Below are 27,829 nucleotides of genomic sequence, written 5' to 3'. Positions count from 1 at the left end.
GATTTTAAGTAAACTCTTATTTGTACTTTTAGGATCATGCATTTTCTTTGCTAGGCTGGTTCACTGGTTCCTATACCAATATTGTGAAAAATATTGTTATTGTTAAAAATCCTTTTTATCTGAAGAAGTTCAATATACTTCTCTTATTTATATAATGACTTAAAAGGTAGTATCTACACGAAAGTGATATTCCAAGAATTTCTCAAAACTCAGAATATAAAATATTTAATTCATAATACACTTGCTGCTAAAATTAGAAGATGATTTACCATGCCATACATGAGATATTAGCAATTAAAAGTGACGCAATTTGTACGTGTACATGGGAGAAGTGTATAAAAATACACAAATTTACAAATATTATATTTATTTACCAATGAATGACGTCCACCATCTCTATGAAAAACTAATATAATGTAGAATATTATATTTAGAAAATATATAAATAAAAATAAAAATTATTTACCATATAGTTTCGATAAAAAACTTAAATAAATAACTCGTTTTAGCGATGATTATTGTGGAAAAGATATGAAGACTAATGTTAAAGGCATATGTCATAGTGTGTGTGTTTATATGTATACTAGAAACAGTAGTGAGGAACTACAGTCTTGTGAAAATAATATATGGTATATGTATAATAGTCATAGCACAGTTAATGCACTGAATGATAGTATTAGTCCAAAACTTTTTGACTGGACGGTCGCGGAGGAACTACCTTAATTAAGACTATTGCACCGAAAAAATTAAAATCCTTGAATGAAAAACAATTGCAAGCTGTAGGGGGCAGATCTTATACAAGTTTGGGTAGTAAATTCTTTTGTTTAATTTATAATATCGATTTTCTTCTATTAAAACATCATAAAAAGAGTTTATAAACTACTAGATAAAAAAAAATTAATTATCCATTAATATAAATTTATTTTATATGACTTACTGCTATCAAAAGGCGATAAAACTCACATAAAAATGTTTATTCAGTCTCATATTACAGACTGTAAACAATTTTTTTTTTTAGAAAATAATCTCATCTAAAAATGGTAATGACCTCTAATAAATAAGCCTGTTGGATTTTTAATACTTTTCATGAGATTTTATAAATATTCAGGATTGGCTTTGTAATATTTGAAGTATAGGGAAGTTAAGCGAACTCAATATTTAAAACAACAACATTTTATACAGTTTGGATTTTCCAGCACGGTATTAGAACTCTACTCTTACTAAGGGCATCATCGCAAACTTAATCATAAAATTTTATGATTACACTTACCTCCAAGCAGTATACTTTCATTTCAAATGTAGTAGCAAGCACTCACACGACCTCTATGACTAAATAAACAAAACGTCGTAACTATAGTTGGAACAAATTTGGAAGTATTTCTATTCAAAAAATTAGTAAAGTAATACCTACATAAACTTACCAATAGAGGATTCATGAACCCAAAAATAAACTCTGTAAACATTAACACTTGATTAAAATTGAAATTATTTAATCTAGTATTGTACAAAGTGTAGTTTCACACTGCGATCAGATTCAATTACATCTTGTCACACAGCTGACACAACATCTTGTATGGTGTAGAAGATGTTGCTTCGCCAATCTAGAAGTTCAGGTTGCGATTCTCAACAATATACGTATATTTCATCGTTTCTTCATTTCAGGCATGGATGTTTGATGTCAAAAATATTACATTTGTCGTAATTATTTCACTAAAGCAAGGGTATAGCCAGTCCCATTAGTATATTTAATTTTGTAGACAACATTATACAATTTTTTCATATTATACAATTTCCCTGCTTATCCCTTCCAACTCGAGTCTTCAAAAAACATTTATCATTATCTAATAATAGAAAATTTGTTGTCAATTTGAAAATCAAATGTAAGGATCTGATTTATTAAGTGAGCCTTGCCTAAACAAGTATTCTTTGTACCACAAATTGAACAATCTACAAATATCTAAAAATGACCATACTTTAGTCTGCATATAGGAGTAAAAATCAGTTCAATTCTAGGCCAATTTAAATTGCGTACTCCGTTACGTGTATGTAATAAGACCTTAATTATAATGAAGAGATTCATTTAGTTAAAATGACCTTTAGTTATACAATATAATTTAAATCACTATCAGTAGCATGAAACAATTTCTAATCCATATCGTGACCTCTTATCATTTTATAATGATAATATCATGACGTCACCAAGTACTACAAATCACCTTATACCTACTCTACAGAAGGATGAGAAACAACCTGATGAATTTTTAAAGTAGTTTACGTTTTCTAAAAACTAACCTAAATATTAACAAGAACAAGTAATTCGAAGATAAATTTCAATAATTAAAATTTATTGTGGGGTGTAATTACAACTATAAATTATTGAGTAACATATTCAACCAATTAATTAATTGAAATATTTTGACCTTCTTACAAAATCGTTCATCTTATATAATACAAAATATATATGTATCATTCGAGAGTCAAGAAACATTTTAAAATATTAAATAACCTTTGATCAAAAATCACATGATCCAGACTATTATTAAATTGAGAGAGAACAATTATTTAATTATTTTAAACTGTATCATTCTCTTTGTTAGGTGGAAGTAAATGTTATAAATAAATAAATTAATAATTATAATATGCAATTTTAACTATGTGTAAAACAAATACTTATCCGGTGCTTGTTGGAAATTCTTTTCCGTAAATTAAAATATTATAACACTGTCAAGATTTATTTTTATAATGCTTTATTCTTATCCCATTATATGAAGTACTTTGCAATTTTTTTTTATATTTTTAATTTAATAAATGACGTCCCATTTGTATAGCGTGTCTTGATAATAATAATCCTATTAATTTAATTTATTAATACATATTGTAATATATTTGTATTGAAAAAAATGAACATTCTTTAGTTTAATCAATTGTTCAGTTTCAAAAAACGTTACGATCTATATAGATCCCATCTATAGATCATCATCTACAAATCTACAAGAGTACATGCCAGTAATGAAAACCGAAAATGGTTTTAGTTTAAAATATTTTTCAAAAATTAATCATGTTATACCGTGGGAGGATTTAAAGAAGTAAGTTACAATTTTTTTTATATCAAATATCAAATTTTCCCCAGTTTCTAGATCAATTGTTGTATTGGAAATACAAATTGAGGCAAATTTGAAATTTTCATTTAAGGACTTAACTATTGGAAATTTTTTTAGCGTACAATGGAAAAACAAAAGAGCGTGTGGAAAGGAAGCATATTGTCCGACAAAAGTTGAACATATAGCTAATGTTATCACCCATGGAGTATGGGTGATACCTAGTATTTTTGGATGGAAACTACTATTACAAAGGGCAAAAACTTCTTCGCAAGTTTTAGCTGCATTAGTTTATGGTGCAAGTTTAGTTGCCCTATTTAGTGTTTCCACCTGTTTTCATTCAGTATTTTATTGTAATCGAAATAAGTAAGTGTGACAATTGGCTTTAATATTATTATTACTTTGATAATCTTTGTACCCCCTAACGTTTTACCATAGATATTTATATTCGTATACTAGCGGATCTCAGAGCATTAATACTATATTCATAAAAGAACCCTTAAACCTACGCTGATGTATGAAAACGAAAATCCTTGTCGTTTTGTCACTTTTCATAAATTTTATTTACATAGTAATATATCTTCCCAAAGCTTCTTTTCTATATATGTAGATAAAATTTATTATGTTTTTAAAAAAAAATTCTTTAATCGAAGTTAACAAACGATCAGAAATAGTGTGGTATTTTTTCTTATTAACTTTACTGAGGAGACATATCAGAGCTTAGAAAATGGGTTAAAGTAGTCTAGAAACCACCTTTTTGAGACGTACCTCCATAAATCTCAATCCACATCATTGTGTTGTGTTCGAGAAATCCAATTATACTTTCCGTAACATTACGAAAAAGATTAATATTTTTTGTAGATGTAACCCTAATCGTACGTTAATTTCGATTTTAATTACACACTACAAGCTACTGAAAATTTTTACATATTTATTGGCTACTAACTGTGTATATTTTTTTGGTAGGCTTATGCATGAGCAGTGAATTTGAATTTCAAATCAAAAATGTTGCATGTTAGATTTAATCTGAATAGAACATAGACAAATCTGATTTTTATGTAAATATTGGAAATGAATATTGAAAAAAAAAGAGGGAAAAATACAATTCGTAACTTTAACGAAAAAATTTATAAGTGAATATTGAATTTTATTTTTGCAGACCATTAAAAGATGCGTTACATAGATGTGATCGTGCTATGATCTATATATTTATTGCTGGGAGTTACTTCCCATGGTTAACAATTGTATTAAATGGCCATACAGGTTTAACGGCAATTATGCAATGGTTTGTTTGGCTATTGGCATTTTTAGGAATTATCTATCAACAATTATTCCATGAACGATTTAAAAGTTTAGAAACGATTTTTTATTTAATTATGGGTATTGGTCCTGCTTTACCAATTATATCTGAGGTAAGTTATGCATTACATGTCTTAATCAATCCAAACTATCATATAAAATAAGTTGAAACTAAGGTATAATACAAAACAGTAATTTTTCGTTTTTTAAAATTACTCTAACCGTCTTCAAGTGGGCATGTCCATTTTATTTGAGCTTATTTTCTATGTTTTTCAAGATATAACGACTTCTGCTCATTATATTTTTAAATTAGAATCCAGTGTATATAAGCTAGCATACATTTTACATATCTTTACGGAAAAAATCCCAGTGATATTAAAATCGCCTAAATTTGATGATCAATTCGCAGACTTATTGCACTTATTGAATATTGCCTATGATAAGTTTTTGGTTATGTGTGTCATAAAGACTTGTTTAGTTAAAATAAAAGTTTTTGCTCATTGAGAATTAAAATATCCGGCATCCTTTTTGAAGAAATGTGGATTGGTAGCCACTTAAATACTCTGAAAAATGACTTTAGTGAACTTTTTCTTGTGTCCCGGCGCTTACTTTTTACGTGTCACAATTTTAGAATGGTAAGTTCTATACCTATAAAAAAAAAACTCGGAGTCAATAGATATAATAGGCTTGAAATTCAGGGGCCATGTTTAGCCAAAAATTAATTTTTTAAATATTACAGGGTGAGATAAGTTACCTTTGTGGCTAAGCTCCGATTACATTATCTCTAAAATGATTTTTAATTCTGCATTTAATATTAATATGTTTTTGTAATTTTCAGAATGATTTTAGTGGAATGCGTGAACTGAAAATTGGTGGAATGATTTATGTGTTAGGGGTAATTTTTTTCAAAGCTGACGGTTCCATTCCATGTGCTCATGCTATTTGGCATATATTTGTAGTGGTGGCAGCAGGTGTACATTATTTTGCAATTTTATCACATCTATTCCCAGAAACATAATATTCTGAATAGAGCATTTAATTGTGGAACAATAAATCTAAGAGTAAAAGTCATATTTAAAAGTTTTTACAGGTGATAATTTAAAAAGTTTAAAAGCTTGTTTTTAGTAATAAACAATCAACTGCCATTTTAAGTTTTATTTATTTATTGTAATATTGGTGTACCAACTTATTAGCAATAATCTTAGATATTAACCATTTATTCAAGTTTTCCATCATTCGCTTTAATTTTCATTTTAATAAGTTTAATCTTCGTTACTCTAACAACTTGCCTTGTGCCCTTGTCACAGATACAAATTTTATTTTCTTCGTACCATGAATAATAGGATAATAATAAATATTGGAGCAATTATAACATTTAAAATGAAGCAATTATAAAAACTCTGACGATATACACAAAATTTGAACACATTATAATTGAATACTTAAAATTATTGTACATTGAGTGAGATTTCCTATGATTAGCATGAGGAAGGCGAAAATTACTTGCTGTCTCATCTTAAACAACAGCTATCATCATCATCAATGTACATCATTTGAATGACTGCTCAGTTATATTATTTATAGTTCTAGATCTATTCTTGCAGTCATAAGCAGGCTTAAATCTTAAAAAAACTGCAATGATCTATGGAATAACTAGACCATTGAAAGATTGGTAACTAGACCATCAATGAAAACTAAGTTCATTCATACATTTGAACAGATTTGTTGCAAATTACTGTGGTTTATAAATATCCATTTAAGCAAAAAAGTGTGTGTAGCTTATAACTAGCTTCAGTGATCATTTTAAGCTGTATGTAACGAGAATATGATCACAACACAGATGAAGAAAATAGTCTTCAGCATTTTATCTATTCTTCATGTTTTATCCATTAAAACTTTAATCCATCGCATGTTTATAGAATATATATGACAATTTGACTTCAATTTAGGTTTATTGTTCCATAAAAATTGACAGTTTATTCACATAATTAGTTAGCACTTCCATAAAAACGATATTTTAAACTAAAAATATATTTTTAATACTATTTCATATATATGGTTTAAATAATATCATTATAATAACTAATAATATATTTGATAGGAAAGTTGCCTGAATTTATTGGCTTATGAAGATTTATTATGATCAAAAACATGATATAATTATTCACATCAACAAATTTATCATGCCAAAAGAGTTCTTGACGTACAAAAATAATATAATGTAACTCTTCCCTAAAATACTTATTTTTATTTGCTTTTTTGAAAAGTTAGTGACTCAATGAAGTTTGATCATTTTATAACATATTTGTTGAATTTTAATATAAATGTAATATTTAAACATTCATGTAAATAATATTATCTAATAAGGCACATGAATATTGTAGTTAAATATCATGAAGACTACACAAAGAGGCCGAACTCCATGTAAGCAAATGGCTGTTACAAATAAAATGTCATTAGTATTCCTTTCGCATCGGAATAATGGAGTGATTGTAAGGCGAGAGTTTGATTTAAAAAAAGCCATATTTATGTAGTATTTCGTGTAATGCCCTTCGATGCAAAAGGAACGCTAGTGATGCTAGTGGTACAAATAATTTTTGTCATTACGTTGAGATCAATTTTGTGAATTATACCGCTTTCTCTTGTGTAGTCTCCATCTTAAATATGATGGTCTATAAAAATTCAAAGGCGACATTTACATGCTACCTATTAAGCGGGATCTAATAAACCAATTTATTAACTTCTACCTACATTCTTTGAATGCACGTGGGCCAAATCTTGCTGTAATGTACATGTGCCCAGAGAATAATCGTTTCTGATATTTAGTGATTTTAATATCTGAACGATTGGTGCTGGGTATTTGTATACAGATTCGAGACAACCGGTTCAATCTAAGGATTCAATGGATATGTTTCGACAAACACTTGATGATACTAATAAAAATGTCGTCAAATACATAACATGCTAAGAAGTATCGTTCGTCAAGTATTGGAAAATTGAGTTAGTAACCAAGAATGTAAGTTAATAAATTGAAAAGCCTGCTTTTCATGCAACTTTCTTACAGTATCCAAGATATTTAGTAGGCCTAATTGAATAACTTTTATCACCAAATATGTACAACTGAAGTAAAATAGATAACAGATATAATGCAATTAAATTATTTTTTTAGATATATTTTAAGGACAGATTTTTTTTTTAACAAAAATCTTTTTTACAATGATATGTAATAAAAAAAAAGTACAAACACACGTTTTAGTGCTCTATTTTTAAAATATTTTTTATAGGAAATATATTTGGTCATGTTTTTTCTTAATTATACACGATAATTCTTCCAGAAGATCATTACTGAAAGTTGCTCAAAGATGTTTTTAATATTTATTAAATATTATGTATATTTAAAATATTCGATATTTTCTTTAATCAGTTTTGAACGAAATTTCTTCCACTTAAAATAGTATTCTTAATACAGTATGAATCAGAAGGTATTTAAAATTTATCAAATAAGAGTTGATTATTTTTAAAAAGAAACGTTTTTTGTTATGGAATAAAATTTTATCTATCTCTTTCTGGTTATGGAGTATTCAAAAACCACGTGGCCCGGCCAAGAGGAGGAGGGAGTTAGTTTAAAAGCTACGAAGAGCTGTGTCGAGGAGGGTGGCAATGAAGTCAAGATACGTAATTTTTTTATATACTTTTATTTATTGGGTTAACATTGGGCACTTTTATATTTTATGAACGCCATAATCTTACAATGCCGAAATGCCAATGTTTCAGAAAATACAAAATGACTTCTTTACTTGATAATAAAGAAAACTACATTCCAAAGAGACTGAATTTGAGCTACGCAGTTTATGGATGCTCCCTTAACATTTTCAATTAATACAGTACTTTCGGGGTCTAGGTAATGATTTACCGTTCCGATTGGATAATGTTGAGGGGTAGATTTTTGTTCTTTTGTCCTTTTCTCACTCTGTTTTGAAGCATGTGACCCTTCTGATTCTCCATTTGCTAAGGGAATACTCTAAAATCAAGTTGAATATCTTGTAGACTGAACGAATTTATAAAAACTGATACCCATTGATTTGAAAGTATTAAATTCTATATATAATAAAATAAATTTTATCCAATTTCACTTATTTGAAATTAGCTCCCACCGTACAGTAGACATAATATAATTGAGCCAATTGGTTATTAGCTGTTATTTATTAGATAATTTGAACCTCTATTGAAAGAAAGTTCTTCCACAAATTGTAATAAATTTTTAAAAAATAAAGCACGACCAAAACATATTATATTTATTAAGCAACCAAAGATAATTTTTCTTGGGATATCTTCCAAAAACCAGAACCTGTCGATTAACTTACAATTTTTATTAGGTTTTGTTTTAAAATTATTTAAACCTCCCCCGCTTTAATTCGCCAAAAAATCGTTTAGGTATCATATATCATAACAGGGTATCTGGTATAAATTCAATCAACGGGCTCTCGTTTCTCGGAAGTTCATTTATATTTTGTTGACTAGTCGTAAATACCTTCATAGAAGGTGTTTGATTTTTTAAACCTCAAAATATACATTTATCATCAACCAAATAAATTTTATTAAATTTTGCATGACATTTATAGAATTTTTTTGAGTAATTCAAAATTAGAAAATACCAAATTAGAATAGAAACTCTGTTTCCACAACAAAATTAAAAATTATAGTGAAATTAAAAAAACTTTAGATGATGTATTTAAATATTTGTGGATCAACGTATATTATACATAAAAAATTGTAAACTTTTTTAAAATATTCAGCGAAATAATAATATTCCATAATTATGAAAGTATCAAGTCAAAACGAATATTTTTATATAATAATGTTATAATATTATATAATGTACATACTATTTTATATTATAATAAAATCCAATAAACATTTATTGAAAATATTTGTTTTTTTGTTTTTTGTTTTTTGTTTTTTTTTTTTTTTACCTATGATTTTTAGACCCTTTCAGAAGAATCCTCAATTGAAGCTTATTAGATTTATACAATAGAACAGACAATAAATTGGTTGCGTTGAGTAATATAAGCGTTTTTTAAATTGTCCAAGGCGCGAAAAATTATTAAATCGATTGTAAACGATTCGATTAATCGATATAAACAATCGATTAAATTACGATTAATACGATTGTTAAAAATCGATTTTTTTAGAAATTAAAATATTTTTATTTTAAAAATTTTAATGAAAGTTATTTGACATTATCAATTATAATAAATACTTGTTATCAATTTGATTGCTTAACTTTGAAGTTGTGCATCCAATTGATTGCACAACTTAGTAGTGTATATAAAGTTTTTTCAACAATTATGAATCGAACAAAATATCAAGAAGATCCGTATACTTTAATTAAAACATCATTTTTTATTTGAAAAAAGTTTGTAATTACTAAAAAACGTATCAAAGAAAATAACATTAAATCAATTAACATGTTCTCCTCCTACTATAACAGATTTTTCAACCAAAACTTTAAATTTTTTTTATAAACTTTATGCTGTGTATGTACATTTATCTCATTAACTGTTTCTGCGATTTTTTTGTTTTAAAAGTTTTTCATCGTCATTTAGATCACAATTATAAACTTTTTGTTTGAGATAACCCCGCACAAAAAAAGTCTAGCGGTATTAGGAAGGGTAGTTTAGTCTAGTGATTCCAAATTTTTGACTGCCCTGTACATTATTTAGAAGTTTTAATTATGCCTATACATACTTTTCAGAATAAGCAAAATTTTTTATAAAGAATGACTTTTTTCTTATTATGCAAAATAAGAAAATTTACAAGTATAGTTATAGTTTTAGTATGTGACTAGGAAAGATAGTAAAAAGTTTCACAGAAAGCCCTTTTCCTAGTCATATGCTTTGATAGGCCGTAGCTCGAAAACTACTCGTTAAAAATTTTTGTAGCCGTGAGAGCCTTTGATCAGAATGATCCAAAGAACATTTTAGGGTGGGTTAAGAAAAAAGTTTCACACAAAGCCATTTTTTTGTCTAATCCTTTAATTTGTGATCCTAATATAATATAGTAATCTTTGTATAAACAAATTTTTATCCGAACGTATGTTTATAAACTTGATTTTCAAGTTTTCCAGAATTGCATTAGCTATTTTCTAGGTTATATCGATTCCTCTGACAAGGATATTTTAGTAATACATCAAACGACTACGACATACATGTATTTTCGAAATATGTTAATTAACTTCAATAATTATTATTCTATATATTGATTAATATCTGGTACACATTTCATTAAAATTTATCAAACATTGCGCAAACCACACCATACAGAATTCCGGGGGACAAATTGCTTTCTAAAATGGGACATTTACTAGTATAAAATTCTTTAGATATGATAAGCTTCAGAAACGAAAGGCAACTTTTAAAAATAATCATAAATATCGAACTAATTTTATGAAATCCGTATTTAAAAAAATGTAAAAGAAATAGTTTATTGTAACGAACCAATTTGTGTTACACCTTATATAAAGCAAATAGAAAAATTATAATACAGTATCTAATTGTAGCTCTACGTTCAATAACGAAGTTATTGTAATGGGTCCGATTTTCGAAATCGAAATTTTCAACATATCTTTACGTTTCATGGTTAGGACAAGGCATTAACACTAATTTGGAGAAGAAGTATATCGTCGATATCGCGCGAACAAAAAATTATACCGACTTTGTTGAGGTGCCGACCGAAGCGTATTAACGACGATATGATCCAAAAAGAATTTCATAACATTCGATCGAGTCATTTCGAGTCGATCGAGTTTTATTATGCTGAAAACTTATTCGTGTGAACCTCAAGGATCGCGCCAGACTCTATCAGGGTCAAGAGGTCAAGAGTTATTAAGGGTGGATACTTTTGAAATGACAACTCTATTGGCTACCTAAAATCATAGCGGTATATTATATGTAACTGCCTTCTATCTCTACGTACTTGTTGTTACAACCGAGGTAGGAATCTTAAGGCAATTAAAATCCTAGAGTAGTAAATTTTTTCGGGCATAATAAAAAAAACTTCACACTCCGTCAATCTATTATTGTGTCATCAATTTAATGAAATCACGGTTAAAGAACCGCGTAAACAAACTACTATTATCAAAAACCTACAATATTTGCTCTAATTCCACTTTTATGGTACATGATGGTACCAATTGAAAATACAATACAATTGAAAATATGTCGATCATTTACCTAAATAATTAATTAAACTATTCTTACTTTTTTGTTATTCTTTTTTAAAAACGAAATATTTTATGAATATTAAAGAATCAAACTATCACCCTTTACAATAATAATTTTTGCTCTCCGATAAAAAGTTATTAATTTCATCCCGAAAATCGAAATCCAAATTTGTATGCTACTTTTATAAATGACAGGCCAGGTCTGCAATCAGAAAAAATTTCCGAGGAGGCTGACATATCGAAAAAAACGGTTTACATGTTTCGAAATAGATATGAATTTGTCAGCTTTGTGATGTTCACTGGTTGAATTCTATGATAGAACCCAACAATGAAAATCGATAGGTATAAGGATTGAAATAAGTATCCGATTTTCAAAACAAAGCAATTTTCCTTTTTTAAGAAGTATGTATTTTTCAATAGAAAGTATGTAAATGGATATCGTAAGATTTTAAAGAGAAACAAACATTCAGAATTCTTCGGTTACTATTAGAAAAATGAGAAGGGTGTTTCTTAAGTAAGTACATAAACTTAAAGATCAATTGTCCACTAACGCTACAGGTAAAAACATAAAGAAATCTTGTCGAATAATGCTTCCAGATGTGTAGGTTAGGTTAGGTTATATTGGCTGTCCACGAAGGACACACTTCCACAGGCTATAGAGTCCATTAGTTCCAGATGTGTAAAAAGTGTATACTTTTCACAAAAACATTTAGTATTATAAAAAAACAAGTGAAAACAAACAATCAATTGACTGAAGAATATTCTCTTAATTTTTTTTGCGCCTTCTTCTAGCAAACACCTTTATTTTTAGAAAGCTAAGTTCTGAAAATAACTTTTATATTTTCTATAAGTCTAACATTCAAAGAAATATGTTTATCGATTTGTAGAGTTTTACCAAATTTGGAATTTCTTTAGTGTTATTACTAGGTTAGGTTAGGTTATATTGGCAACGTGTTATTACTAAAATGGAAGTATTTATAATAAGCAAAGTCGTAAAAAAAAATATTTACTATCACTAATATAATATACATAATTATAGAATTGACCTGGCCCTTAAAGATCATTTCTACCATGGCTTGTGAATAAAATGTTGTTATCCTGTTGCTATAGTAATTACACCGTATAATAAATAACACAAACATAAAATTAGTCTAAACACACATTTCATACATTAAACAACCATTCACTAAAATAAATGCTTACAAAATAAAATTAACTTCTTATTATCTTCTAATAACTTCTGTTCAAGAGAGGCCCTGCGAGAAAAATTTGATATTTTAACTTTTTTTATATTAAGAATACCTAACATGGAATTTTATAGCGTTTGAAAAAAAAAATGTCTAAAACTAATTCAGATTTATTTTCAACCGCATCTTTCGATAAAAATTCAAAAAAAGACGTTCCACAATGGCTTGAAGATATAACGGAGTAAGTTCAATATGATTACATAGAATTTTTAGCACCGGTAAGAGTCTTGAAAAAATATATTATATAGCCTTAACAAATACTAATCGTCTTAGCAGCCCTAAACTATCGTCGTATGTTAAATCGGCTCCCCGTTAAATCAAAATGATTAAAAATTGAGCATATTTACGATATCCGTGGCGCCACGAGTTGACGATGGAATATTGTTAAACATAGTAAAACAAATCGAAAATGAAGAATACCAATTTTCGAGTTTCGACTTTCGAGTAATCGAATCTATTAAAAATTTAAACCCAGCCGGAGGGCTCCGTTCTTCATCAGTTCATCCAAATTATGATTATTGTAATGATTAGTTCACTTTAAGCGATTAATTTTAAAACATGGCTTATATTTTTAGGAATAAAAAATCAGTTGAAATCGAAGGTATTGGCACTGGTGATGCTCCAAACAAAACTCCAAATAAAACTTATCATGATCCATTAGCAAATTTAACAAATGCTGAAACAATTGCACATTTTGAAAAAAGTTTAAGTGTTGAAATACCAACTCATTTATTACCCCTGGCCAGTTCACAATCGAATAATGATTTAGGCTCGATAAATACTAACAACAGGTATTTCACGATTACACATTTAATATTTAATAGAATACTTCACCCAAATATTTTTGAATTTCTAGCAAAACAAGTCAATCAGCAAAATATGGACGTCGTGCATCAATTCAATCACAACCTACATCAGATTTTCAGACATCATCTTCAGCTCACACAAGTCCGTTTCATAAAATATTGAGTGATACATCAGAAATATTTGTTAGTAAATCGACAAAGAAACTTGAAAATTATAAAATATGGAATCCTTTACAGTATTTTTCGAACAAAGCAGGTGGTGAGAATTGATTTTCTTTTTTCATAAGTGGATATAGATATAAATGTGTAGCTTTTTTTTTTTTTAAATATTATATATACTGAAACTTTTTTATTTTTTGTAATTTTTCATAATATTAAAAAACTAGTTTTTTCATTTTAAAATTTTTATTTATTTGGGAATAGTGTAAAAGTGGAAACATCGATATAGTTGAAGACTATGAAAAAATTTGGTTAGTATAATAAACTTAAAAGAGAAACTTTCGCGACTTGATTGCGATAAAAGTAAATTCAAAATCTAACTAAAACTCAGTATTTTCGATTCCTTCCAAGACCATGTTTCTGGTAGCTGCTCATGTTTTGGTATAGGTACCCCCATTCTATATTCTCAACACTTGTATAGATTTATTTATACATTTTTTATATTCTGATTTCGAATCTACTGAGTTCAGAACACTGAATATTTTACAAAGTCAATCTTAATTCAACGACGAAAATGCTAAAATAAAGTGTAAGTGACGCATTTCTGACGACTAAATTCAATATACGCTGAAAATGACCATTGAAATTCGAGTATTCTGAATAAGAGTTATCATCCGCCAACGGCTTTGTGATGGGACAAAAATCGTGAATGTATTCGGGTAGAAATTTGGGATAAGTCAGATCTCGAAAGTCGATTCTATGATATTAACAAGTTTTTTTGTTTTCACATAGTGTGTAGTACATGAAAATAGAATCATATCGATAGAATTTTATTTTCCGTAAACAGTATATATTTGTCAAAAAGCTGGATTTATAGACCAAATATGTTAAGGGGATTATAATTACTCTAGAAGTATTTATATCAAATACAAATAGAAAGGAGTTCAAAATTATTGACAAAACGAAGTCCATCCATCAATCATTGTCTCTATATCTTCAAGAAGAAGCAGTTATAAAAAGCATTTTAATGGTTAACCGAGTGTTGAAAATAAGTTCCAACTAACAATTTTCAGCGTTTTAAGAAGAGTTGTATGTTTTTTTTTCTATTGTAGATACACCTTGTTCGAGAAATAATAATTTAAATAATTTCCGTAAAGAAAATAATTCAAAATCATTCATTGAGTATCAAGAACAAAATAATTTTCGTAATTTGGATACGAATCAATTCATAATACCGGAATTACCGAGAGGTAATATACTCGAAATCAATATAAAAACAACATGGGGTGATCGTCATTATGTTGGACTAAATGGAATCGAATTATTTTCTGATAAAGGAAAACCAATTAAAATCAGAGAAGTATGCAAAATTAAGAATTATAATTTTTCTAAATATGTGATTTTTCATTAAATTTATGTAACATGTTACCATAAACTGTTTGAAGATGGGCAAACAGAACAAAACATGCCATTTTAGCAACAAACAAGTTTTGAAAACTTATTTTTCTATTTCATTATTCTACATATATATTTTTAGGTAACTGCTGATCCATCAGATATAAATATTCTACCAGAATATACAAATGATCCTCGCGTTGTATCAAATTTAGTAGACGGCGTAAATCGAACAAGAGATGATATGCATATGTGGCTTGCACCATTCAATCCTGGTTCGAGGCACATTATTAAGATTATTTTTGCATCAGTAGAGTCTTTAGCGATGCTCAGAATTTGGGTGAGTAAGCCCACCATTTGAGATTATTATCAATTATTATAATTAAAAGGGCTACACTCTATGTTTCCATTACCACTAAATTATTATGTTAGCTCTTCTAGAAAAATTAAATAATCGTTTTTTTTATATTATAGAATTATAATAAATCAAGAATACATTCATATCGTGGTGCCAAAGATGTAGAAATCACATTAAATAATTTGTATATATTTCAAGGTGAAATTGCTAGGGCACGTGGTGGAATAATTGGAAATATGGATGAATTTGGTGATGTAGGCATATGATGTATAAATTATGAAAATAATTTTATATTTCACTCTCAAATAAAAATTGTTTTTAAATCAAATTTTCATCATTTTAGACAATTTTATTTACAACGGATGATAATATTTTAGAAGAAATTTCAAAGAACGATACATCATACCACTTAGTATCAGGGCAAATTCTTACTGATATTGAACAAGAAATTTTGGAAAGACCATCAACATCTACAATAGAGGTAAGTGTAAAAAGTAATTAAAAAAACTACGCCACACTCTAGAATAGAAAGGAGGAACTCAAAACTTTCTTATAAGAAGTGATTGCTAAAACATAAGCTCAAAATTTAATTCGGTTTATCCTTAGATTAGCTGAATCTTTTTCTAGTAATACAATTCGTTGTAAGCTTTTACCTATCAAACAAGGAGATGAGCCGATTTTCCGCCTTTTCCGGTTATCCACCTACCAGCTCTACTTCGCGGTCAACCTGTACCTTGAGTTTATTTCCACTTTAACAATCCTACGACTACTACGTAACATTCTTTGTCAACTACTCCCCTCTATACTCACATAGTAGATTCTATTCTAGGCATTGAAAATTTTTATTGCACTACTTCAAGGATTCATCCTTTCGCATTTGATTTCCTGGTACGTATTTGACCTACCCGCCGTTAAGGAAGGCTTTCGATAAAAGATGCGATATCTAGGTAGGATCTAATCAAACGTTTCACAAGTAAGCGTATGGAAAAAATAAATTTAGAAGACACTCGCTTCACTAAAAAGCCTCTTTTGAAGATGTACTTGATAAATATAGTTCCTTGAAAATAAATACAAATTTTTTTTAAAATTTGTAATAATTTTAGAATACTCGGCCATTCACAAGTGCTGTGATAAAAAATGTGGAATGCCAAAAAAATCCTACTGAATCATACTCAACAGATCATATAACATTAATTTTACTTTCAAATTGGGGTAAACCACATGTGATCGGTTTAACTGGTTTGGAAGTACTGAATACTGATAACGAATCTGTTCCTATTCGTGATATCCAACTACAACATAATGAAAATGATTCGAAATTAATACGACTTATTGGTACGGAAAATGTGACTATGGATCCAAATAATATGTGGAGCGATGAATTTATTACGAATCATCCGATTATTATGCATTTGTTTCTACATGAAGTATCTGCAATTATCGGTTAGTATCATGCAATTTAATTCCAGCGTAAAATATATCACACACGGCAAGATCGGACTCTATTAGCGATTCTTGGTAAAATAAAACTGAAATGGTATTATTATTCTAGAAATTATTACTTTTTAGGCTTTCGTTTTTGGAATTACAATTCATCAATGGATTTATCATTTGCTGGCGTAAAACAATTAACAATAATCATTAATAATAAGCCCATAATGAATTCTGAGGATAATTCCCATATATTTATTTTACGCCGTGCACCAGGAAATTTGCATTATAATTTTTCTCAAGATATACATTTCTTTAATATCAAAAAATTAAGTTCTCCAATCGAAGAAAATTCAATTAATACAAATTGTTCTCTAAATCATAAATCAATCAACGATGAAGATTATTATGAATGTCCTACATTACCACAAGGATTTGTTTTTCAAATTTTAATATTTTCCACATATGGTGATCCTTATTATGTGGGACTAAATGGTATACAGGCTTATGATGAAAAAGGGAAAAAAATACATCTTAATTTAAACAGTAAGTATAATTTTTTTTGTTTCTAGGTTTCCATCACCCGTCTATCTGTTAATTGATTTTATAATACTGAGACCTTCAAACTAACCTAATCTAGAATAATCTCAATAGCACAAATTCGTTGATAAATCCAACCTTTTAAATTTGGTTCATTTGTAGTGTTTAAATAAAAACTACAGTATAGGTGGAAAACCTATATATCATATATTTTGCTATTAAATTTGTAAATTTTTGATTGAGAACCACAAAAAAAATCCGTTTACAATTTTTTTAATTATCTCAATAAAATAAGCACACAAATAAAATTAATTTTAATATTGTACTTGTTTTATTTATAGATATTGCAGCATTTCCAGAAAGTATAAATATTTTGGAAGGTGTAGACAATGATATTCGAACACCGGATAAGTTAATAGATGATATAAATACCACAAATGATGCAATACACTCATGGTTAGCACCAATATTACCTGGACATTTGAATCGAATTTATTTAATATTTGATCATATTGTAACAATATCAATAATTAAAATTTGGAATTATGCAAAAACACCCTCTCGTGGTGTTAAAGAGTTTGAGGTAAATATTGAAAAATTTACGTTACCATGATAGAGACAATTATCATACTATAAAAAATAAAAATTTTTAGATTTTGGTTGACGATTTATTAGTTTATAATGGAAAATTGGAACCAGCAAATACGACACCAGTTGTGCCTTCAACAATATTATTCAATAAAAATATACCTGAAGAAAATAGTGGGAAATATACGTAAGATATCTTTATAAATACAATCGTGGTCTATTTCATGTCTATATACGTACAACACCCAAATTCCAAACGTATAGTTTATTTACTTTTTTTTATAATCATTTCATCATTATCGTGAAACGTTCGGAATTATAACATGAGTATTTTCGGAAAACTTCGATGTTGCAATTCACAAGCATCTGATAGAAATCGAATGCAAATCAATTCACTATAAATAAAATAAAATTCCGTTGACATTTCAAGGTCATATTTCTATGCTCACTAAATAGATTTTTCTATCCTTGTATCTTTAGTCTGAAAAATTTTTAAGGTAAAATCGTTACTTTTGTGACACTTGTGACCATAGAAATGATGTTTTTGTTTTAGGGCTGAACATCAACATCAAGTTACCTTAATGGATAACGAACAACGAGTTACAACCGGTGGTTCAATTTTATGCGCAGATCAATCACAAAGACCGTTTACATCATTAAATACCTCCTAGCATTAAATATTCGAAATAATTTGTTTTAAGTGTTAATTTATATACTGTACGTTTAATGAAAAAATTAATTTATTACTCTATATTAAAAGTACAAAAATACATTTTTCTCAAATAAAAAATAAAAACAATATTTAATAAAGTTATGGTCGGCTTATTTTTAACAAACCATAATAAAAATTACTCATATTGGTTACTTTTATCAGAAGATTGTAAAAATTTATACATGTATATTAATTACACCGTGCGAAAAATTAGAATTGGAGAACCCGTGATCTAAATGGCTATTTTCCATTCAAATTTCATTCAAACTGAACTTGCTGATCACGATAATAGCGATCAAATTTTTCTAACGAGTTTTTAAGGTGCAACGTCAAAACTATTTTCATTGTATTGTAGATTTTCAAAATGTAAAAATTTTTGGCTTCCCAAAATTGTTTCATGAGCTGATTTTCAGTTCTTTTCAGTTCATTCTGAACATGAAAACTTATACTGTGCTTGGTATGTCAAAACGAAGGTGGGTAACTGGGAAATTTGGATAATCAGGTTTCCTTATTTAGGCAGTAAGTCACGTACTCAAATATTAAGAGTTTTTACTTCCTTAAATTGGATTATGAGCTGTTTTTTGGATCAAGGGTTCAATCTGACAATAAACACTTATATTGGGATTGGCGTATCAAAGCTTATGTAATTAACTCGGTTACGGTAGGTACTTATCGGGTAAAGCTTTCCGACCTTTTTAAATTCTACCGTGAGCTGATTTTTGGATCAAGCCTTTATTCTGATTGTCAAAGCTGAGGTACGAAAGTCGGAAATTACATTACGAAGTGATTAATTTTTATTTCGTAATTACCTAACCCCTAAAATTTGACTACAGGGAACCTTACTCATAAAGTAAAAAAACTGAACTTTACCCAGAAACGTAACGTAACAGAAAAATTTCGTTGAGATTTTTGTGTTCAGCAGGTTAAATTTCCTAGAAAACAGCTATTTGTATTCTGGGCACCAAAATCGTGTCGCACGGTGTTATTATATATAATGTGATCTGATTTTTCTGGTTAAAAAATAAAATTTTTTACGTTTTAGAAGTAAAATCATATCCGATTGAAATTCATTCAAATTATCACTACAAAAGGAAAAATTCTAAGCTTTCAATCGGGATTCAATTCTAAATTAATTTGATTTTTTAACCAGAGTTATAATGTTAGCTAAACGCAACCCTGATTGTATAATGTAAAGATTATTCGAAAGACGTAAAGGGAGGGAAATCTCTCTTAAATGAAAATTGATAAAACAAGAACTGTCATTGTGATGCCTTAGGATTATGTCATTAAAGTGGCTCTAAACTAATCATAGCCTATTGCTTCTGATAAAAGTAATCATTATCACATATTTCGGACTATATATCTAAAACCGGGTCAACATGTATCCTATTTTCAAATATTTCGAATCAGGTACTGTGGGATGAAGTCTAAGTTTTATGTAAATACAAAAATTTTCCAAATCATACAAACCCGGATTTAATTAGTAACAAAAAAATTATATTCAGTGCCGTGTCAGGGATTTTTTATGTCTCTCGGCGTAATTAATCACTGAGATATAGATTTTCATTAGTAAATAGCAAATTATAAATAATATATTTAGTAAAAATATGATAAATAACTTGCATCATTTATAGTTACGTTGATTACAGTTTTCCACTCCCTTGTTTATAAATTTTTACTCGAATTTCGATATATTAACCTGGTAATCAAAGGCGTAGAATAACAGGAAATTTTTAAGTGAACTGAGATCCAAATTGTGATAACACTTTTATAAATATCGAATACATGTTAACCAGGCTATAAATCTTACTGCGATCTTATTTTCTATTTAAAAAACATCACTTTTTAAGTGTGTATCACTGGATAAAATTTTAAAGCAAAAAGAAAACGAAAAAATTTTACTACTTACAAACACCAAAAAACTTTTTCATAACAAACATATTTATCAGCGCATTCGAATAATCTCTTGGGTAGCAATTTTACAAATTGCATTAAAATCGGATTTTAAATGTGCACGCCAATATTTACAACGACCCCAAATCACTGCTGGATAATTTGGACTTTGTATACCATGAAATATCCTGGCAATTGCACGTGCAGTGAAATTATTATCACGATACATTGAGATCATGGCTCGCACATCTTGGCTAATATGTGACTCATTGATTTCTCCTGTCTGTTTGGAAAAAAAATGTGCGATTATACTTTCGGCAATCATTTATGGTAAAGAAACTTACCCTTAAAATATAATTTTCCTCGATAAAGTCTGTAGATTGGAAATAATTAAAAATTATTTGTTTAATTTTGTCACTGTATTCCAAAGCTTCTTCATCAGATATCATAAAACTATTTGTTGCGACACTAGAGAAAGCATCAAAACATTTTTGAAGTTGAATTAATGCAGTTTTCTCTTGTTGTTGAACGCGATTATGTAGATAATCCAAAGCCATGTCTAAATCATTTGAACTTAAGTCACCGGCAGCACGAACACGAAAACCTAAGTTGGATAATTCCACGGAAATGGTTGATCGTTTTGGCTGCCCATTTACTAGTAACAAAAATATTATTAGCCTCTCAAAATTTATTTAATCTTTAATTTCTTACCTGTAGTCCATTCTAAATTTTTCAAATAATGTTTGACCATTCCACTTTCCCATCCAATAGCCGATGCAACTTCTATAACAGGGAATTCAATCGTATTTAAATTTTCAAATTTCGTTCCTTTTTTTACTTCCATTGCAATTGCCATAGCCAAAGGTGCACAATTTTGAGCAGCTTCATTTATAGCTTTAGGCCCCCCATATGAAGTAACTTTGCACCATGTATATGCAGAACTTAAAACCTAAATATTTAAAGAATTAGAATTTCGGTTGAAGTGCATTTCTATTACCGACATTTTATGTATTACCTGGACAAATGAACTTTCATGTAATTCTAAATAGCATAACAAAGTTGCTATATTTTCTTCTGGAACATCCATTAATCGTACAGTATCTTCAATAGAAAAAGCAACTTCATGTTTAGGACAAAGAATTCCACGCGATTTACATTCACATGGAATGAACACTTTTTCTAATAATTTACGAATGACATGACGATCTAGTGAATCAGAAAAGATATGCCGTCGTAATTCACATTGATCATTACCCTGTGAATCCAAGAATAGATGACAATGAGCAGGTAATCCATCACGGCCGGCTCGACCTACTTCCTGGACATAGCTTTCAAAACTTCGTGGCATGTTATAATGAATCACAGCTCGTATATCTGATTTATTTATTCCCATTCCTAAAATCGAAAATGAATATTCTTTTAATAATTCAGTTGCATTGCAGAATAGGATCAGGAAAATCTATTTTACTTTTTCTAAACTGTGTATAATTTGAATTTTATATTTAAATACCTTTGTGTGTAGCTTCTCCACGTCATCTGCACGATATTCTCATAAGAATGGGATAATTTCCTGCGATAAAATCAACATAGTTTCAACTTTTTGCAGGTATCTGTTACACACATTGTTATAATGGATTGAGAAAATAACTTATCCCTTATATCTCTTAGAAAAAGTATACAATAGAATTTTGATATCCTAATCCGGCAATGTGTCTACTATTACTTAAAACTTACCAAAAGCAACGGTAGCGATCACAATTTTCAAATCACCCTTCATAAATGCATTTTGTATAGTTCGACGACGACTTTGTGACAACCCAGCATGATAAGCCTCGACACTGTAATTAATTCCTCTACGATTTTTTTTAACCGTGGCAACTTGATCCTGAAAACATGTTCTTAGAATTCCAGCTAATCGTTCACAATCATTTCGTCGTGTACAATATACAATAATTGATTTGTAATCTTTCAATCGTTCTGATTTTAAAATTGCCACCAGAGCTGCATCACGTCGTCCATCTTTCGAAACAGTTAGCGTTAAATTTTCTGGAAGCGGTGTTGCACCCACAACACTCTCTGTATCATTTTCTGGAATTCCTAGATGTGACAATATACTTTGCTGAGTTGTTAATGGGGCAGTTGCTGTTAAACCTAAAAGAGTTTTAACACCAAGCCGTTCTCGAAGTACACGGCATATTGTTAGATAGCTCGGTCGAAAATTGTAACTCCATTGTGATACACAATGCACTTCATCGATGCAGGCAAATGATATAGGCGGTAATCTTCGTATTAAAGAATCCAAACTTCCAACAATGGCTTCGGGTGATATTAGTAATGAATCATAGCATCCACTTTTTAATGAATCCAAGGTTTTTTTTCGCGCTACTTTTGACATGCCAGCATGCAAACATGCAGTCCGTTCCGATTGGGAAACTTGATCATCCATTAATGAAATTAGAGGGGATATAACCAGAGCTATGGACGGTGAACGATATTTACCATATAAATATGCAGGTAACTGATAACACAAACTTTTTCCAGACCCTGTACTCAACGTGACTAAAGTTGACAGACCTGAAAGAATACGCATTATTGCTTTCTCTTGTCCTTGCCTGAATGTTGTAAAACCAAATTGATTTAAGGATTCGTAAACTTCACCAGGTGTGTCTATTAAACTACCATCAGAGAGTCGATTATAAAGAGGTTTTACTATAAATGGATTGTCGTTTTCAGTAGTTTCAGATACTAAGTTTTCTGTTTCATTTTTCGATGATTCTACAAAGCTTATTAATTCATCGACTTTAGCCATGTCAATTGGCTCATCTTCGAAAACATTATCGTAATTATCTACTTCTGAATTTTCTAAATTGTCTGCATCTAAACGATTTTGTGTCCTAGTAACGTGTATTGATAATTTTGATTGTGTTGCATTTTGATAAGCTTCTTCAAGTGTTGGAAACGGACAAACTTCTCCCTTATCTGCTTCTAATGGTAACAATTGTTCACCTTTTAAAGCTTTGCATTGTCGTGAAAAATGCCCGATTCCACCACATGTAAAACATTTCAATTGACCACCATCGCATCCCCCCATATCCATATCTGGTCCAGCTAATGCTAAAGCTTTCTTCTTTGCTTTCCATTTACTTTTTTGATGCTTTGCAAATGTCATAGTCTTTTTACCGCGTACAAAGACTTTTTTTCTTAAATTTAAACGAATAAAATTGTCTGTACTTATTTTACTACACGTCTCAGATTCTTCTACATCCATTTTCGGTGAAGTGGATTTTGTTAATTTAATTTTCTTCAACGATTGAAATCTTGGAACTGTTTCTGGTACTTTACACCGATACATTTCTTTAATGTTTATTGGGCCTAATTCTGAATCAGATTTTGCATCTGCTTCTTCAGTTTCAGTTTCATCTTTTTTCCTTTTCTTACCACGATTTTGATTGCTAGGTTCCTTTAGTTTTTTTGATTTTGATTCTTTGGGACTTTTTTGAACAGATTTGATTTTTCTTCCTTTTTTAACAGTTGGTAATGTGTTTGGGCTATTCTGTTGTGATAGAATTGCTTCTTCTAGATTTGATGACGTGTTTTTTACGCTCGAATTTATATCAAAATCGGGATCACCGTCTGAGTCAGCAGCATATGGATCTTCGATATCATCCGACATTAAATTATTGATAATTTCATTCGTCTGAGACATTGCATGGGTTTTAACTTTTCGTGTATAAGTTTTACGTGGTTTTACTTCATCTTTTTCAATATGTTTCACTGGTTTTTTCATTATTTCTTTTTTCTTTTTCGGAATAATCGAAATATTGTTCCTCGTCGATGCTGTAAGAATTCGTCGCTTCTTCTTAATATGTGAAACAAGTTTAATAATTTCATTTTCTGGATCACTGTTTGCAACAATATCTTCATTTTCGGAACAAATATTTTCTACTTCAGGAGCATTTGTAGATATTTCAGGTATTGTATAATCCGTAGATTTTTCAGTTAAATCACGATCCGCAGTTACAGATTTGGCTTCGACAATTTTTGATAAATTCAATGAATGAAAATTCGATAATCCATACACAGATTTTGTTTCAGAAGGTTCTTTAAAATCAGTAATACATTCAAAATTATCAGTTTCGATATTATTTTGTTGACTGACTCGATCTAACCAATCCCTATTTAAACTTTTCTTTGGTTTCAAATCAGAATTTTCGGCAATTTGTAAGAAATTTATCGGTTTCGTCGAATTTAAATTTTCTCTTTCATTAACAATTTTTATTTTCTCGTCAATTAAAATTGAATCATTTTCAATTTTCTCTGATAACGCGTTTGTTTCTGGCTTATCCAAAGAAGATTGTGAAAGAGTCTCAGACGTTTGTGAATTAGATGATAAGTCTAAACTTTTTGATTTATTTGTAAATGATTTTCGTGGATTTTTCTTTGCAAATTTCGAGCCAGTAAAAATTTTTTCAGATAGTTTTCGTGTGAGCTTTGATTTTTTTTCTTCAATTTGTTTTGTAGTTTCTTTCGGTTTCGCCAAATGTGAACCCCATGCATTTTCGTTATGTTCAAAAACATCGTTCGTAGATGAATCATTAAAAGTTTCCGTACTTTGTTCATTTATCGAATCGTCAAAATTCAAGGTAGAATTATCAAAAAATAATTGTGTCTCCTCTGTTATATCTCCAAGTGAATGCTTTAATGCTTCCGTTTTTAATTGAAAATATCGTTTGTAAGCATTTTTAACTAATTGATCTGCTTCCCTTATATCCAACTAAAAAATTACAACACATTACAACACAGTTAAAATACATCTTAAGTTTGATTAAAGGATTAAAAACCTCTCTGTAGTCAGGTTTCTATTTTTTGTATATGAAATAGTAATCTACTGGTTTCTCTGATACTTGGGTTCATTAAAAAAATTATAACGTAAATTAATTTCGAGAAAAGTTTCGAATCAAATTGGTTTCGGCCATCTCACTTTGGGTCAATTTTCAAATCTGCCGGTAACCGCAAGAATTCTATTTTATAATCTCCACTTATTTTTTAAGTTTAGAATATCTTCAAATTAAAACTATGGTCAAAAAAGAGACGAAAATAACTAACTACTAATTTAACAGAGACCCGACTACCCTGACTATTAAAGACACCTCTTATTAATAAATAGTTTCAAACCTTCGATGGTATACGACCATTTTTCGCCTTAAATTTTGTTTCCCATACTTTAATAATTTTCTTACACTTATCGTATTTGGCCTTAAATTCTGGATTATTCAACAAACTCATGTTTAAGTTTATGATTTAATTTTTCATGTTGTTAAAAGCATTTTCCCGCCTTTGAAATTCACGATTTTCACTAATTATTTTATAGCATAAGATTTAATAATATTTAAAATAAATTTAATTATTATATTAAATATCATTAAACTTTCAAAACTGTTTATTATTTTGTTTTGGTTTAAACAAGTTAAAAACTTATTTTATAACATTAATCCATCATTCAAATTACCACACTAGTTGAATATCTAAACATCACTCAGCTGATTATAGTATCGTGACAAATTCACGTTTTTCTTCATCAATAATTTTTATGAATAGAAAATTCAATTGAAAATTAATCAAAACATTTCAAACTCTAATTAAGAAAATTAAAATAGTTAAAACAATAAAAAACTAGCAATTTTTAAACTATTTTCCATGTACTGAAACTAAAAATTTAAATACCATCCTAAAAAAATGGACTCGTTGCATAACTAAGGAAGATCGAAAAGAATAAAATCTAAAATTTTTATAACCTAAATTTTTGAAATATTTGCGAAAAGCAAGAAAAATTATGGCTCGTAGTAGATTAGAAAAAATTGGAACAATATTTGAAAGGTAAATTATTTATTTAGTAATTTATAAAAAAATACATTGTTTTGTAAATTTTCAGAGTTGGGGGTCTCTTAAAATCCGGGGCAATTAAAGCAGAAGATAAACCTATTTGGTTTGATGTTTACGATGCATTTCCTCCAAAATTAGAACCTAGATATGATAGACCTGCACCTAAGATATCAGTAAAACCAATATTTTACAAAGAAGATATTGTAAGAGCAAAATTTCAAAGAAATTATAAAACTTTGGGTACGATAAATTTGAGAAGTTCTACACCCACTGTTACACAACAATTTTTAAGTACTTATGACCGATTATCGAAGGAAAATTCTAATCAAACTGAGAACGAATTATATGAGTCTGCTCTGAATGTTTTTAACAATGAACGGGCTACAAAACGTCAACAGTTGTTTGAAAATCAAAATGAATCTAGCAGTAAAATACAAACAGGAAATACAAGCCAAGAAAACAATAAATTATCAAATGAAAGTAAAAACTCCATAAAAGATATTTTTAAAGAATGAAGATTTTGCAATTTCATCTGAACTTAAACTTATAGTCATTAGTGAATTTATTTGTTACATTATAATGGTATTAATTAATATTATTAAAAATATTTTTTTTGTTGAGTACCTTGTTTTAAAACAAATTATTATTTTAAATGGAATTCTGTTTCGTGTTAATTAGCCTTTTTCCTGGGAAGATTAAAAAAAGATCCTCTAGATATGTCATAAGCATATGATGCATAGAGATTTTGTGTAATGTAAACAATATCTAGACAAGGACACATAGGAACTAACTGGCAGTCTTCTCTCTCATTCATCATATCGCAAATTTTGGGCCATGGGCCATGGCATTCTCTATGTATAATATTCTATGCGTATTTCAACGTCTATTTACTTTAAAGCTGGATAGAGAACGTTCAGTCTATTTTCTATGTAATATCATTCAGGAAAAGCTGGTATATATTCAAAAATGTTTCTTTTTCGCTTCTCATATATAAGGTATCGATAAAACACTCTAGCACGCATGTACTCTATTATTTTCGTCTTGGGGGCTAACAAGCCATGTTTTAATAATATATGTAATATATATTAAGGTACAAATATCGATTTTCTCGAATAATTTTTATAAATTAAAGGGTTAAAGTAATTAAAACATGAATGAAAATTTATTTTTCATAAGAAAAAAATGCATATTTATTTTT

The 27,829-nt window shown here is 29.0% G+C and overlaps 5 protein-coding genes across 5 annotated transcripts; 4 read left to right on the top strand and 1 right to left on the bottom strand.

Moving 5' to 3' along the window:
- The first annotated feature begins 2,745 nt into the window (after nt 1–2,745).
- On the top strand, nt 2,746–6,390 carry LOC123295513 (monocyte to macrophage differentiation factor). Its single transcript, XM_044876892.1, has 4 exons — nt 2,746–3,086; nt 3,219–3,464; nt 4,258–4,510; nt 5,236–6,390. Exons 1-4 carry the CDS (start codon nt 3,001–3,003, stop codon nt 5,413–5,415), a joined length of 765 nt encoding a protein of 254 aa, XP_044732827.1. The 5' UTR covers nt 2,746–3,000; the 3' UTR covers nt 5,416–6,390.
- A 6,467-nt stretch (nt 6,391–12,857) lies between these two features.
- Nucleotides 12,858–13,971, top strand: LOC123296502. The gene is made up of 3 exons (XM_044877992.1): nt 12,858–13,047; nt 13,442–13,657; nt 13,723–13,971. The coding sequence occupies exons 1-3, from the start codon at nt 12,956–12,958 to the stop codon at nt 13,940–13,942; spliced, it is 528 nt and encodes a 175-aa protein (XP_044733927.1). The 5' UTR covers nt 12,858–12,955; the 3' UTR covers nt 13,943–13,971.
- A 158-nt stretch (nt 13,972–14,129) lies between these two features.
- On the top strand, nt 14,130–18,814 carry LOC123295997 (katanin-interacting protein-like). Its single transcript, XM_044877457.1, has 10 exons — nt 14,130–14,142; nt 14,989–15,191; nt 15,369–15,566; nt 15,701–15,838; nt 15,928–16,065; nt 16,688–17,027; nt 17,154–17,561; nt 17,897–18,138; nt 18,209–18,330; nt 18,697–18,814. Exons 1-10 carry the CDS (start codon nt 14,130–14,132, stop codon nt 18,812–18,814), a joined length of 1,920 nt encoding a protein of 639 aa, XP_044733392.1.
- Nucleotides 18,815–18,964: 150 nt separating this feature from the next.
- LOC123295996 (ATP-dependent DNA helicase Q4) lies at nt 18,965–26,074 on the bottom strand. Its single transcript, XM_044877456.1, has 7 exons — nt 25,924–26,074; nt 25,074–25,522; nt 22,483–25,007; nt 21,764–22,143; nt 21,460–21,697; nt 21,093–21,403; nt 18,965–21,031 (listed from the first exon to the last, which is right to left on the bottom strand). The coding sequence occupies exons 1-7, from the start codon at nt 26,032–26,034 to the stop codon at nt 20,801–20,803; spliced, it is 4,245 nt and encodes a 1,414-aa protein (XP_044733391.1). The 5' UTR covers nt 26,035–26,074; the 3' UTR covers nt 18,965–20,800.
- Nucleotides 26,075–26,480: 406 nt separating this feature from the next.
- Nucleotides 26,481–27,251, top strand: LOC123295711 (probable 28S ribosomal protein S23, mitochondrial). Its single transcript, XM_044877139.1, has 2 exons — nt 26,481–26,625; nt 26,681–27,251. Exons 1-2 carry the CDS (start codon nt 26,582–26,584, stop codon nt 27,144–27,146), a joined length of 510 nt encoding a protein of 169 aa, XP_044733074.1. The 5' UTR covers nt 26,481–26,581; the 3' UTR covers nt 27,147–27,251.
- Nucleotides 27,252–27,829: the final 578 nt, after the last annotated feature.

Source organism: Chrysoperla carnea, chromosome 3 (genome assembly GCF_905475395.1).
Source record: "Chrysoperla carnea chromosome 3, inChrCarn1.1, whole genome shotgun sequence".
Classification (NCBI taxonomy): domain Eukaryota; kingdom Metazoa; phylum Arthropoda; class Insecta; order Neuroptera; family Chrysopidae; genus Chrysoperla; species Chrysoperla carnea.
This window is presented reverse-complemented; position numbering and strand designations above follow the sequence as displayed.